The sequence below is a fragment of the Coregonus clupeaformis genome, chromosome 23 (genome assembly GCF_020615455.1).
Source record: "Coregonus clupeaformis isolate EN_2021a chromosome 23, ASM2061545v1, whole genome shotgun sequence".
NCBI lineage: Eukaryota > Metazoa > Chordata > Actinopteri > Salmoniformes > Salmonidae > Coregonus > Coregonus clupeaformis.
In genome coordinates, this window is record NC_059214.1 from 51,204,580 (window position 1) to 51,219,584 (window position 15,005).

Consider the following 15,005-nt stretch of genomic DNA (forward strand, 5'->3'; position numbering starts at 1 on the left):
GTTAAGAGATAGATGGGAGGTATTGAATAGAGCTGAAGGATGGGACTAATAACAAATAACAACAAATAATAACAAAGATAGCTAATAATGTAAAGCATACTGTGTCCATAATAAGTATATAGGCTGTATGTTGGGAGCTTTTGGGAAAGAGCACAGTTAGAAAGATATGGCATATAGAAGCAAACCGGATGGACATCATGAAAACGATCGGAGAGGTTGAGAGTAGAAGTAGTTCAGGAGCAAAAAATAAATAAATAATAATAATAATAATAATGATATATATGTATGTATGTATATGTATATATATATGTATATATATAATAGAATTATTGTAAAATTAACTGTGTCCATAAGGTGTAGATAGTAAGTATAGACCGGAAGTAGAGACCTGGGCATTGTTGTTCACTAATTTACTCCAAGTAGGGAAAGGATGGTGGGGTTGAAAAGTAATAAAGGGGGAGTATATATATAAAAAAAATAAAAAAAATAAAAAAAATGGGGGATTGGAAGTGATGCAGACAATTACATTGATAGAAGATACAATCTATCTGCAATATTAAGCTGATCCATTCCCCCCCAAAAAAAATAAAAAAAATAAAAAAAAATAAAAAAAATAATAATAAACACCCACCCATAGTATGCGCTCCAGCAGGTATATCTCACTGGTCATCCCCAAAGCCAACACCTCCTTTGGCCGCCATTCCTTCCAGTTCTCTGCTGCCAATGACTGGAACGAACTGCAAAAATCTCTGAAGCTGGAGACACTTATCTCCCTCACTAACTTTAAGCATCAGTTGTCAGAGCACCTTACCGATCACTGCACCTGTACACAGCCCATCTGAAATTAGCCCACCCAACTACCTCATCCCTATATTGTTATTTATTTTGCTCATTTGTACCCCAGTATCTCTATTTGCACATCATCTTCTGCACATCTATCATTCCAGTGTTAATAATAATTGTAATTATTTTGCACTATAGCCTATTTATTGCCTTACCTCCATAACTTGCTACATTTGCACACACTGTATATATATTTATTTCTGTTGTATTTTTGACTTTGTTTTGTTTTACCCCATATGTAACTCTGTGTTGTTGTTTTTATCGCACTGCTTTGCTTTATCTTGGCCAGGTCGCAGTTGTAAATGAGAACTTGTTCTCAACTGGCTTACCTTGTTCTCAACTGGCTTAAACACCCTACCCCTCTTCTCCTCACACCCTACCCCTCTTCTCCTCACACCCTACCCCTCTTCTCCTCACACCCTACCCCTCTTCTCCTCACACCCTACCCCTCCTCACACCCTACTCCTACCCCTCCTCATCTCCTCACACCCTACCCCCCCTCTTCTCCTCACACCCTACCCCTCTTCTCCTCACACCCTACCCCTCTTCTCCTCACACCCTACTCCTCCTCTTCTCCTCACACCCTACCCCTCTTCTCCTCACACCCTACCCCTCTTCTCCTCACACCCTACCCCTCTTCTCCTCACACCCTACCCCTACCCCTCCTCACACCCTACTCCTACCCCTCCTCATCTCCTCACACCCCTACCCCCCTCTTCTCCTCACACCCTACCCCTCTTCTCCTCACACCCTACCCCTCTTCTCCTCACACCCTACTCCTCCTCTTCTCCTCACACCCTACCCCTCTTCTCCTCACACCCTACTCCTCCTCTTCTCCTCACACCCTACCCCTCTTCTCCTCACACCCTACCCCTCTTCTCCTCACACCCTACTCCTCCTCTCCTCACACCCTACTCCTCCTCTTCTCCTCACACCCTACCCCTCCTCTCCTCACACCCTACTCCTCCTCTTCTCCTCACACCCTACCCCTCTTCTCCTCACACCCTACCCCTCCTCTCCTCACACCCTACCTTTCCTCTCCTCACACCCTACCCCTCTTCTCCTCACAATCCTCCTCTTCTTTTTTGATGTGTACCTCCTTTTAAAACAACCCCCTCTCCCTCCCACCCGGTGTAGTTCCTGTTCATTTTCATTGATGCTCTCACATTTTCTGACTCACATCCTCTTTGTAAAATTGCAAGCTGTGCAGAGCGGAGTTCTCCTCTTTCTGAAGGGGAACAGGCTAATGGAGGAGTTGGATGGGGAATCCTCATTGATCCTCCTGTGATCTAATTTAGTCTCTGTCTTCTCCTCTCCTGGAAGCAGGAAGAGCATGGAGACATACAGAATCCTGGTATTTTTCCCCCCTCCTTAGTCCTTACTGCTACAAAACATACTACACCCCACCCTGGCTCCATATCAGACCCCCTCCTTAGTCCCACCCTGGCTCCATATCTGACCCCCTCCTTAGTCCCACCTTGGCTCCATATCTGACCCCCTCCTTAGTCCCACCCTGGCTCCATATCTGACCCCCTCCTTAGTCCCACCCTGGCTCCATATCAGACCCCCTCCTTAGTCCCACCCTGTCTCCATATCTGACCCCCTCCTTAGTCCCACCTTGGCTCCATATCAGACCCCCTCCTATGTCCCACCCTGGCTCCATATATGACCCCCTCCTTAGTCCCACCCTGGCTCCATATATGACCTAAAAGCCCTCCTGGAACAGGTTCCTCTAATTGAGCCTTTAGTTAATTTTTCGATATAGAGATATTGCACGATTGAGCAGGAGATTAAAGCAATATCAGACAGTCACTATTAGTTCTTCAAGTTGGATGAAAAACAGATTCTGGCTTGTAAAGAAGTCAGGGAAATAAAGTGTGGGGAGGTTGAAACCCTAGGCCAGTCATCATCCCCCGTCAGTGGCCCGCTTGGGCCAGTGGGGGGGGGGGACATTTTTTTGTTGTAATAATGCTCTTTTTAATCTAGGCGATATAATTGATTCCCAAAGCTGTAAGTTAGTTGTGCTGATTATTTATCACGCGCGATAGATATGGCCAGTGACAGAATACGCAGCGCCAGTGTGGCACTCTAATTTAACCAGCAGGACAGGATGGAGAGGAGACAGCGCTGGGCGGTGTGTATTAGACTTGGTGTAGAGTAAAACAGCTACACCAACGCCTCAACCTGTCCTCCCTGCAGTCGTCTCAACCTTCCCTCCCTGCAGCCGCCTCAACCTGTCCTCCCTGCAGTCGTCTCAACCTGTCCTCCCTGCAGTCATCTCAACCTGTCCTCCCTGCAGTCGTCTCAACCTGTCCTCCCTGCAGTCGTCTCAACCTGTCCTCCCTGCAGTCGTCTCAACCTTCCCTCCCTGCAGCCGCCTCAACCTGTCCTCCCTGCAGTCGTCTCAACCTTCCCTCCCTGCAGCCGCCTCAACCTGTCCTCCCTGCAGTCGTCTCAACCTTCCCTCCCTGCAGCCGCCTCAACCTGTCCTCCCTGCAGTCGTCTCAACCTTCCCTCCCTGCAGCCGCCTCAACCTGTCCTCCCTGCAGTCGTCTCAACCTGTCCTCCCTGCAGTCGTCTCAACCTGTCCTCCCTGCAGTCGCCTCAACCTGTCCTCCCTGCAGCCGCCTCAACCTGTCCTCCCTGCAGCCGTCTCAACCTTCCCTCCCTGCAGCCGTCTCAACCTTCCCTCCCTGCAGCCGCCTCAACCTTCCCTCCCTGCAGCCGGCTCAACCTTCCCTCCTTGCAGCCGGCTCAACCTTCCCTCCCTGCAGCCGGCTCAACCTTCCCTCCCTGCAGCCGGCTCAACCTTCCCTCCCTGCAGCCGTCTCAACCTTCCCTCCCTGCAGCCGTCTCAACCTTCCCTCCCTGCAGCCGTCTCAACCTTCCCTCCCCTGCAGCCGTCTCAACCTTCCCTCCCCTGCAGCCGGCTCAACCTTCCCTCCCTGCAGCCGTCTCAACCTTCCCTCCCTGCAGCCGTCTCAACCTTCCCTCCCTGCAGCCGGCTCAACCTTCCCTCCCTGCAGTCGTCTCAACCTTCCCTCCCTGCAGTCGTCTCAACCTTCCCTCCCTGCAGCCGTCTCAACTTTCCCTCCCTGCAGCCGGCTCAACCTTCCCTCCCTGAAGCTCAACCTTCCCTCCCTGCAGCCGTCTCAACCTTCCCTCCCTGCAGCCGTCTCAACCTTCCCTCCCTGCAGCCGCCTCAACCTGTCCTCCCTGCAGCCGGCTCAACCTTCCCTCCCTGCAGCCGCCTCAACCTTCCCTCCCTGCAGCCGTCTCAACCTTCCCTCCCTGCAGCCGGCTCAACCTTCCCTCCCTGCAGCCGGCTCAACCTTCCCTCCCTGCAAACACGTCGGGAAAACCTGACTGCAAAGTTTACAAAGAACCCTCCTCAAACCGGGCCTCTACCGGCACATGCTGCCCCCAGAACGCTCCTCCATCTCTGGCCATGTTACCTGGTCCTCAACAATGATGGAATCCATCAGGTGCAGAACCAAGCGCTACCAAAGCAGCGTGATACCATACATGACAGGCTAGCTTCTCAACCAGTGAGCTATGGAATGCCCTTAGCACTGACGGTTTTCCTAAACAGATGTATTTTGAAGTTATAGTTTTATTGTGTTGATGATCAAATCAAATCAAATCAAATTGTATTGGCCACATGCGCCGAATACAACAGGTGTAGACATTACAGTGAAATGCTTACTTACAGCCCTTAACCAACAATGCATTTATTTTTTTATAAAACAAGTAAAATAAAACAACAACAAATAAGTGTTGAGAAAAAAAGAGCAGAAATAAAATAAAATAACAGTAGGGAGGCTATATATACAGGGGGGTACCGGTGCAGAGTCAATGTGCGGGGGCACCGGCTAGTTGAGGTAGTTGAGGTAATATGTACATGTGGGTAGAGTTAAAGTGACTATGCATAGATAATAAACAGAGAGTAGCAGCAGCGTAAAAAGATGGGGTGGGGGTGGGGGGTGGGGGGGCAGTGCAAATAGTCCAGGATGTGTATTTATGTGAATTGTGTCAAATCATTCTGCATCGGCTGCCATAGAAACTTTGCAATGTCAAATTTGAAATAAACCATTCTATAACAACAGAAGGCTATTAGCAAGGCTGTGATTTAAGATATACAAATGTGAGTCTACAAACAATATTGAGTTGCACCCCCCTTTTGCCCTCAGAACAGCCTCAATTCGTTGTGGCATGGACTCTACAAGGTTTCTAAAGCTTTCCACAGGGATGCTGGCCCATGTTGACTCCGATGCTTCCCACAGTTGTGTCAAGTTGGATGGATGTCCTTTGGGTGGTGGACCATTATTGATACACACGGGAAACTGTTGAGCGTGGAAAAACCCAACAGCATTGCAGTTCTTGGCACAAACCAGTGCGCCTGGCACCTACTACCATACCCTGTTCAAAGGCACTTACATCTTTTGTCTTGCCCATTCACCCTCTGAATGGCACATATACACAATCCATGTCTCAATTGTCTCAAGGCTTAACGATCATTCTTTAACCTGTCTCCTTAACCCATCTCAGTGAACATGACAGGACCCATCTCAGTGAACAGGACAATGAACGTGTGACCACGTTGAGATGGGTCCTGTCATGTTCACTGAGATGGGTCCTGTCATGTTCACTGAGATGGGTCCTGTCATGTTCACTGAGATGGGTCCTGTCATGTTCACTGAGATGGGTCCTGTCATGTTCACTGAGATGGGTCCTGTCATGTTCACTGAGATTGGTCCTGTCATGTTCACTGAGATGGGTCCTGTCATGTTCACTGAGATGGGTCCTGTCATGTTCACTGAGATGGGTCCTGTCATGTTCACTGAGATGGGTCCTGTGAGTTATAACTTTAAAAATGTGGCAGAAAGGTGTAGATTTTAGGATTGTTTTACGGTTGAGGTTTCTTCCTGTAGAGATCTGTTCAGTGTCTGGTCTCTTAGTGTGGTCAGGCACCTCTCTGACTTTGTTAATGTTGTTGGGAGAGTTTTGTTGGATTTTTCTTTTCTGTCATATCTTCTCATGACCCTGATTTGAAATATCAGGCGGCAGGTAGCTTAGTGGGTAAGAGCGTTGTGCCAGTAACCGAAAGGTCGCTGGTTCTAATCCCCGAGCCGACTAGGTGAAAAATCTGTCGATGTGCCCTTGAGCAAGGCACTTAACCCTAATTGCTCCTGTAAGTTGCTCTGGATAAGAGTGTCTGCTCAAATGTAAATGAAATTAGAAATATGATGTGAAACTTTGCTAACGTTTATGTTTTGTATCTCCATCCCATGATCATGATGGTTATTGTTACAGTATGATTCCTCTCTCTGATAGGATCCCTATGTCCCACCGAACCAGTCTTTGGATGCCTCTATGAGCTGCCCAGCCAGGTCAGCTAACGGCTCAGCCCAGCTGCCTATGGTCAACAACAGCATCTATGAGAGATCTAATGGTGAGTTAGCGTGTACCTGTGCTAGTTAGCATGGTAGCACATAGCATGTACATGTTAGCATGTCTACTGTATATCTGACACTGTGCTACTGTCAGCATTTTTCTCCGACCTCTTCTTCTTCTTCGTCTTCTTCTTAGTCTTTCACGGTTACATTAGTGATAAGTGTCGAATATAGTAACATGTCATATTATACTGCACTTGAACTACTTTAGAGGAAGATACTTTAGAAGGAATGTTTAACTGGGCAGGAGGAGGCTCTGCCTCTTGACGTTTCAGTTCATTTTCAGCTAAAATACGTGTTCTTAGCCTTCAATTGAAAGGCCCTGTTTTCTCCTCCAGGAGTTCTGCTCTCTTCCTATCCTCCTCACTAGAGAAAGGCTGAGACAGTCGTCTCTCCTCTCCTCTGTACCTCTACACACACACACACACACTCACACACACACACACACTCACACACACACACGCGCACGCACGCACGCACACACACACACACACACACACACACACACACACGTACACACACACACACACAACCTCTGTAGTGCTTCTTTTCCCTTGGAATCTCTCCATAATCTCACGCTGTCATCATAGTAGATCCTGTAGTATCCTCCACTACCTCATTACCTTACCAAGCTACCTTACCTTAACTAGCTACCTTACCTTACCTAGCTACCTTACCTTACCTAGCTATATTACCTTACCTAGCTATCTTACCTTACCTAGCTATCTTACCTAGCTATATTACCTTACCTAGCTATCTTACCTTACCTAGCTATCTTACCTAGCTACCTTACCTTACCTAGCTATCTTACCTTACCTAGCTATCTTACCTTACCTAGCTACCTTACCTTACCTAGCTATATTACCTTACCTAGCTATCTTACCTTACCTAGCTATCTTACCTAGCTATATTACCTTACCTAGCTATCTTACCTTACCTAGCTATCTTACCTAGCTACCTTACCTTACCTAGCTATCTTACCTTACCTAGCTATCTTACCTTACCTAGCTACCTTACCTTACCTAGCTATCTTACCTTACCTAGCTACCTTACCTTACATAGCTACCTTACCTTACATAGCTACCTTACCTTACCTAGCTACCTTACCTTACCTAGCTATATTACCTTACCTAGCTACCTTACCTAGCTATCTTACCTTACCTAGCTACCTTACCTTACCTAGCTATATTACCTTACCTAGCTACCTTACCTTACATAGCTACCTTACCTTACCTAGCTACCTTACCTAGCTATATTACCTTACCTAGCTATCTTACCTTACCTAGCTATCTTACCTTACCTAGCTATCTTACCTAGCTATATTACCTTACCTAGCTATCTTACCTTACCTAGCTATATTACCTTACCTAGCTATCTTACCTTACCTAGCTATCTTACCTAGCTATATTACCTTACCTAGCTATCTTACCTTACCTAGCTATCTTACCTAGCTATATTACCTTACCCAGCTATCTTACCTTACCTAGCTATCTTACCTAGCTACCTTACCTTACCTAGCTATCTTACCTTACCTAGCTATCTTACCTTACCTAGCTACCTTACCTTACCTAGCTATATTACCGTACCTAGCTATCTTACCTTACCTAGCTATCTTACCTAGCTATATTACCTTACCTAGCTATCTTACCTTACCTAGCTATCTTACCTAGCTACCTTACCTTACCTAGCTATCTTACCTTACCTAGCTATCTTACCTTACCTAGCTACCTTACCTTACCTAGCTATCTTACCTTACCTAGCTATCTTACCTTACATAGCTACCTTACCTTACCTAGCTACCTTACCTTACCTAGCTATATTACCTTACCTAGCTACCTTACCTAGCTATCTTACCTTACCTAGCTACCTTACCTTACCTAGCTATATTACCTTACCTAGCTACCTTACCTTACATAGCTACCTTACCTTACCTAGCTACCTTACCTAGCTATCTTACCTTACCTAGCTACCTTACCTTACCTAGCTATCTTACCTTACCTAGCTATATTACCTTACCTAGCTACCTTACCTTACCTAGCTATCTTACCTTACCTAGCTACCTTACCTTACCTAGCTATCTTACCTTACCTAGCTACCTTACCTTACCTAGCTACCTTACCTTACCTAGCTACCTTACCTTACCTAGCTATCTTACCTAGCTATATTACCTTACCTAGCTACCTTACCTTACCTAGCTACCTTACCTTACCTAGCTACCTTACCTTACCTTGCTACCTTACCTTAACTAGCTGTAGTTCACTATCATGTTCAGATCACCAACCAGCCAGCCAACAAACCACCATGTTTATTCAGATCACCAACCAGCCAGCCAACAAACCACCATGTTTATTCAGATCACCAACAGCCAGCCAACAAACCACCATGTTTATTCAGATCACCAACCAGCCAGCCAACAAACCACCATGTTTATTCAGATCACCAACCAGCCAGCCAACAAACCACCATGTTTATTCAGATCACCAACCAGCCAGCCAACAAACCACCATGTTTATTCAGATCACCAACCAGCCAGCCAGCAAAACACCATGTTTATTCAGATCACCAACCAACCAGCCAACAAACCACCATGTTTATTCAGATCACCAACCAGCCAGCCAACAAACCACCATGTTTATTCAGACCACCAACCAGCCAGCCAACAAACCACCATGTTTATTCAGATCACCAACCAGCCAGCCAGCAAAACACCATGTTTATTCAGATCACCAACCAGCCAGCCAACAAACCACCATATTTATTCAGATCACCAACCAGCCAGCAAAACACCATGTTTATTCAGATCACCAACCAGCCAGCCAGCAAACCACCATGTTTATTCAGATCACCAACCAGCCAGCCAACAAACCACCATGTTTATTCAGATCACCAACCAGCCAGCCAACAAACCACCATGTTTATTCAGATCACCAACCAGCCAGCCAGCAAACCACCATGTTTATTCAGATCACCAACCAGCCAGCCAACAAAACACCATGTTTATTCAGATCACCAACCAGCCAGCCAACAAACCACCATGTTTATTCAGATCACCAACCAGCCAGCCAACAAAACACCATGTTTATTCAGATCACCAACCAGCCAGCCAGCAAAACACCATGTTTATTCTTGGATATAATAATACATGGGTTTTTATAGTGCTTTCTCTCTCAGACCCAACAACTTTTCAATAGAGGCAGAACCTTTGGGAGGCGCTCACTTGGCTGCATTTACTTGTTTTGATTTGGATAAACAGGCCTGACCTTGGAATCGTATATGTTGATGTAATGAATTGTATCTAGGCCATGTTATTAGCATACACATTGTAGTGTGCTAGACTACTTATCATTAGTCTCTCTCTCTGAAATGGCACCTAGGGTGCACTACCCGATAGTGATCTGGTCAAAAGTAGGGCACTATATAGGGGATAGGGTGTCATCTGAGACATACAGAGTGTCTAATGAACTAGTCCACATTCAGTATTTATAATACCAAGAGGGTTGTGCAGTGCAGTCCAAATTAAAAACTATTTTTTTTAAAACACAGGCATATGTAGAATAATACATTCAAGTAGTTAATGATATCTTATATATGTATATATGCTGATATCTGTTTACCAGTTGTTCTCTGGAGAGTTACCCTTTCCTAATTACAAGACCATGAAAACCAAAGGAAGGCTGGTTAGAAAGAAGAAAGCTTTGTTGTGGTTAGACATTCTTATTGTCTTTGTAGGCCAAGTCAAATTGAATCCGGTAGGCCAAGTCAAATTGAATCCGGTAGGCCAAGTCAAATTGAATCCGGTAGGCCAAGTCAAATTGAATCCGGTAGGCCAAGTCAAATTGAATCCGGTAGGCCAAGTCAAATTGAATCCGGTAGGCCAAGTCAAATTGAATCCGGTAGGCCAAGTCAAATTGAATCCGGTAGGCCAAGTCAAATTGAATCTGGTAGGCCAAGTCAAATTGAATCCGGTAGGCCAAGTCAAATTGAATCCGGTAGGCCAAGTCAAATTGAATCCGGTAGGCCAAGTCAAATTGAATCCGGTAGGCCAAGTCAAATTGAATCTGGTAGGCCAAGTCAAATTGAATCTGGTAGGCCAAGTCAAATTGAATCCGGTAGGCCAAGTCAAATTGAATCTTGTAGGCCAAGTCAAATTTAATATGGTAATATTGCTAGCCTTGGCCTTAAAGCCACACTCTGTAATTTTCCCAAGCCCATCTACAGTGCCTTTAGAAAGTGTTCACACCCCTGGACCTTTTCCACATTTGAATTTAAAATGGATTAAATTGAGATTTTTTGCTGTTGATTTACACACAATACCCTGCAATGTCCAAGTGAAATTTTTACAAATTAATAAACATTTAAAAGCTTAAATGGATTGAGTCAATAAGTATTCAACCACTTTGTTATGGCAAGCCTAAATAAGTTCAGGAGTACATTTCTTAACAAGTCACATAACTTGCATGGACTCAATCTGTGTGCAATAAAAGTCGTTAACATGATTTTTGAATGATTATCCCATCTCTGTACCCCACACATGTAATTATCTTTAAGGTCCCTCAGTCGAGTAGTGAATTTCAAGCACAGATTCAACAACAAAGACCAGGGTGGTTTTCCAATGCCTCGCAAAGAAGGGCTCCTATTGGTAGATGGGTATATATATATATATTTTTTTAAAGATACTGAATATCCCTTTGAGCATGGTGAAGTTATGAATTACACTTTGGATGGTGTATCAATACACTCAGTCACTACAACGATGCAGGCGTCCTTCCTAACTCAGTTGCCGGAGAGGAAGGAAACTGCTGAGGGATTTCACAATGACGCCAATGATGATTAGAGTTTAATTGTTGTGATAGGAGAAAAACTGAGGATGGATCAACAACATTGTAGTTACTCCCTAATACTAACCTATATGACAGAGTGAAAATAAGGAAGTCTGTACAGAAGAAACAATATTCCAAAACGCGCATCCTGCTTGCAATAAGGCACTAACTAACTTTTTCACCTGAATACAAAGTGATATGTTTGGGGCAAATCCAACACATCACTGTGTACCACTCTTCATATTTTCAAGCATGGTGGTGAGTGCATCATGTTATGGATATGCTCGTCATCGGCAAGGACTAGGAGTCTTTTGTTTCTCAATAAAAATAAACAGAATAGAGCTAAGCACCGGCAAAATCCTAGAGGAAAACCTGGTTCAGTCTGCTTTCCACCAGACACTGGGAGACAAATTCACCTTTTAGCAGGATAATAAAACTCAAGGCCAAATATACACTGGAGTTGCTTACCAAGATGACATTGAATGTTCCTGAGTGGGCTAGTTACAGTTTTGACTTAAATTGGCTTGAAAATCTATAGCAAGGCTTGAAAATGTCTGTCTAGCAATGATCGTAAACCAACTTCACTGAGCTTGAATAGTTAAAAAAATAATAATGGGCAAATATTGTACAATCCAGGTGTCCGTTAAAGCAGGGGTATTAATAATCTCCTCTGTGCCAATCTGCAAAGTAGTGAGAAAGAGAGAGACATGGTGAAAGAGAGAGGGAGAGAGACATGGTGAAAGAGAGAGGGAGAGACATGGTGAAAGGGAGAGAGAGAGACATGGTGAGAGAGAGAGAGACATGGTGAAAGAGAGGGAGAGAGACATGGTGAAAGAGAGGGAGAGAGACATGGTGAAAGAGAGGGAGAGAGACATGGTGAAAGAGAGAGGGAGAGAGACATGGTGAAAGAGAGGGAGAGAGACATGGTGAAAGAGAGAGAGAGAGACATGGTGAAAGAGAGGGAGAGAGACATGGTGAAAGAGAGAGGGAGAGAGACATGGTGAAAGAGAGAGGGAGAGAGACATGGTGAAAGAGAGGGAGAGAGACATGGTGAAAGAGAGGGAGAGAGACATGGTGAAAGAGATGGAGAGAGACATGGTGAGAGAGAGAGGGAGAGAGACATGGTGAAAGAGAGGGAGAGAGACATGGTGAAAGAGAGAGAGAGAGACATGGTGAAAGAGAGGGAGAGAGACATGGTGAAAGAGAAAGGGAGAGAGACATGGTGAAAGAGGGAGAGAGACATGGTGAAAGAGAGGGAGAGACATGGTGAGAGAGAGAGGGAGAGAGACATGGTGAAAGAGAGGGAGAGAGACATGGTGAAAGAGAGAGATAGAGACATGGTGAAAGAGAGGGAGAGAGACATGGTGAAAGAGAGAGGGAGAGAAACATGGTGAAAGAGAGGGAGAGAGACATGGTGAAAGAGAGGGAGAGAGACATGGTGAAAGAGAGGGAGAGAGACATGGTGAAAGAGAGAGAGAGACATGGTGAAAGAGAGGGAGAGAGACATGGTGAAAGAGAGAGAGAGACATGGTGAAAGAGAGGGAGAGACATGGTGAAAGAGAGAGAGGGAGAGACATGGTGAAAGAGAGAGAGGGAGAGACATGGTGAAAGAGAGAGGGAGAGAGACATGGTGAAAGAGAGGGAGAGAGACATGGTGAAAGAGAGGGAGAGAGACATGGTGAAAGAGAGGGAGAGAGACATGGTGAAAGAGAGAGGGAGAGAGACATGGTGAAAGAGAGGGAGAGAGACATGGTGAAAGAGAGGGAGAGAGACATGGTGAAAGAGAGAGGGAGAGAGACATGGTGAAAGAGAGGGAGAGAGACATGGTGAAAGAGAGGGAGAGAGACATGGTGAAAGAGAGGGAGAGCGACATGGTGAAAGAGAGAGAGAGACATGGTGAAAGAGAGGGAGAGAGACATGGTGAAAGAGAGAGGGAGAGAGACATGGTGAAAGAGAGGGAGAGACATGGTGAAAGAGAGGGAGAGAGACATGGTGAAAGAGAGAGAGGGAGAGACATGGTGAAAGAGAGAGGGAGAGAGACATGGTGAAAGAGAGGGAGAGAGACATGGTGAAAGAGAGGGAGAGAGACATGGTGAAAGAGAGGGAGAGAGACATGGTGAAAGAGAGAGAGAGACATGGTGAAAGAGAGGGAGAGAGAGACATGGTGAAAGAGAGGGAGAGACATGGTGAAAGAGAGAGAGGGAGAGACATGGTGAAAGAGAGAGAGGGAGAGACATGGTGAAAGAGAGAGAGAGACATGGTGAAAGAGAGAGAGAGAGAGAGACATGGTGAAAGAGAGAGAGAGACATGGTGAAAGAGAGGGAGAGACATGGTGAAAGAGAGAGAGAGACATGGTGAAAGAGAGAGAGGGAGAGACATGGTGAGAGAGAGGGAGAGAGACATGGTGAAAGAGAGCGGGAGAGAGACATGGTGAAAGAGAGGGAGAGAGACATGGTGAAAGAGAGGGATAGAGACATGGTGAAAGAGAGGGAGAGAGACATGGTGAAAGAGAGAGGGAGAGAGACATGGTGAAAGAGAGGGAGAGAGACATGGTGAAAGAGAGGGAGAGAGACATGGTGAAAGAGAGGGAGAGAGACATGGTGAAAGAGAGAGGGAGAGAGACATGGTGAAAGAGAGGGAGAGAGACATGGTGAAAGAGAGGGAGAGAGACATGGTGAAAGAGAGGGAGAGACATGGTGAAAGAGAGGGAGAGACATGGTGAAAGAGAGGGAGAGAGACATGGTGAAAGAGAGGGAGAGAGACATGGTGAAAGAGAGAGGGAGAGAGACATGGTGAAAGAGAGGGAGAGAGACATGGTGAAAGAGAGGGAGAGAGACATGGTGAAAGAGAGAGAGAGACATGGTGAAAGAGAGGGAGAGAGACATTGTGAAAGAGAGGGAGAGACATGGTGAAAGAGAGAGAGAGACATGGTGAAAGAGAGAGAGGGAGAGACATGGTGAAAGAGAGAGGGAGAGAGACATGGTGAAAGAGAGGGAGAGAGACATGGTGAAAGAGAGGGAGAGAGACATGGTGAAAGAGAGAGGGAGAGAGACATGGTGAAAGAGAGGGAGAGAGACATGGTGAAAGAGAGGGAGAGAGACATGGTGAAAGAGAGGGAGAGAGACATGGTGAAAGAGAGGGAGAGACATGGTGAAAGAGAGGGAGAGACATGGTGAAAGAGAGGGAGAGAGACATAGTGAAAGAGAGAGAGACATGGTGAAAGAGAGAGGGAGACATGGTGAAAGAGAGAGGGAGAGAGACATGGTGAAAGAGAGAGGGAGAGACATGGTGAAAGAGAGAGAGAGACATGGTGAAAGAGAGAGAGAGACATGGTGAAAGAGAGAGGGAGACATGGTGAAAGAGAGAGGGAGACATGGTGAAAGAGAGGGAGAGACATGGTGAAAGAGAGAGGGAGAGACATGGTGAAAGAGAGAGGGAGAGACATGGTGAGAGAGAGAGGGAGAGACATGGTGAAAGAGAGGGAGAGAGACATGGTGAAAGAGAGAGGGAGAGAGACATGGTGAAAGAGAGAGAGAGAGACATGGTGAAAGAGAGGGAAAATGAGAGAGAGGGGTAGATAGCGAAAGGGAGCGAGACAGCTGTAGTCGCTGCCAAAGGTGATGAATGCTTTCTGAAGGCACTGGATGACTGGATGTTTCTGTAGAGCACCATGGAGGATTAAGAGGATTAACTGAAGTTCCGAATGTTTCTGTAGAGCACCGTGATGGATTAAGAGGTTTAACTGAAGTTCTGAATGTTTCTGTAGAGCACCGTGATGGATTAAGAGGTTTAACTGAAGTTCTGAATGTTTCTGTAGAGCACCGTGATGGATTAAGAGGTTTAACTGAAGTTCTGAATGTTTCTGTAGAGCACCGTGATGGATTAAGAG

At 45.8% G+C, this 15,005-nt stretch overlaps 1 protein-coding gene across 1 annotated transcript in view; it reads left to right on the forward strand.

Annotated features, from left to right (window-relative positions):
• The window catches only part of pard3bb (par-3 family cell polarity regulator beta b), a 627,684-nt gene that overhangs the window by 290,493 nt on the left and 322,186 nt on the right, over nucleotides 1–15,005 (forward strand). Inside the window, exon 13 of the mRNA XM_041843623.2 lies at nucleotides 6,178–6,295. Coding sequence (XP_041699557.2) covers nucleotides 6,178–6,295 — 118 coding nt within the window. The remainder of the gene's footprint in view (nucleotides 1–6,177; nucleotides 6,296–15,005) is intronic.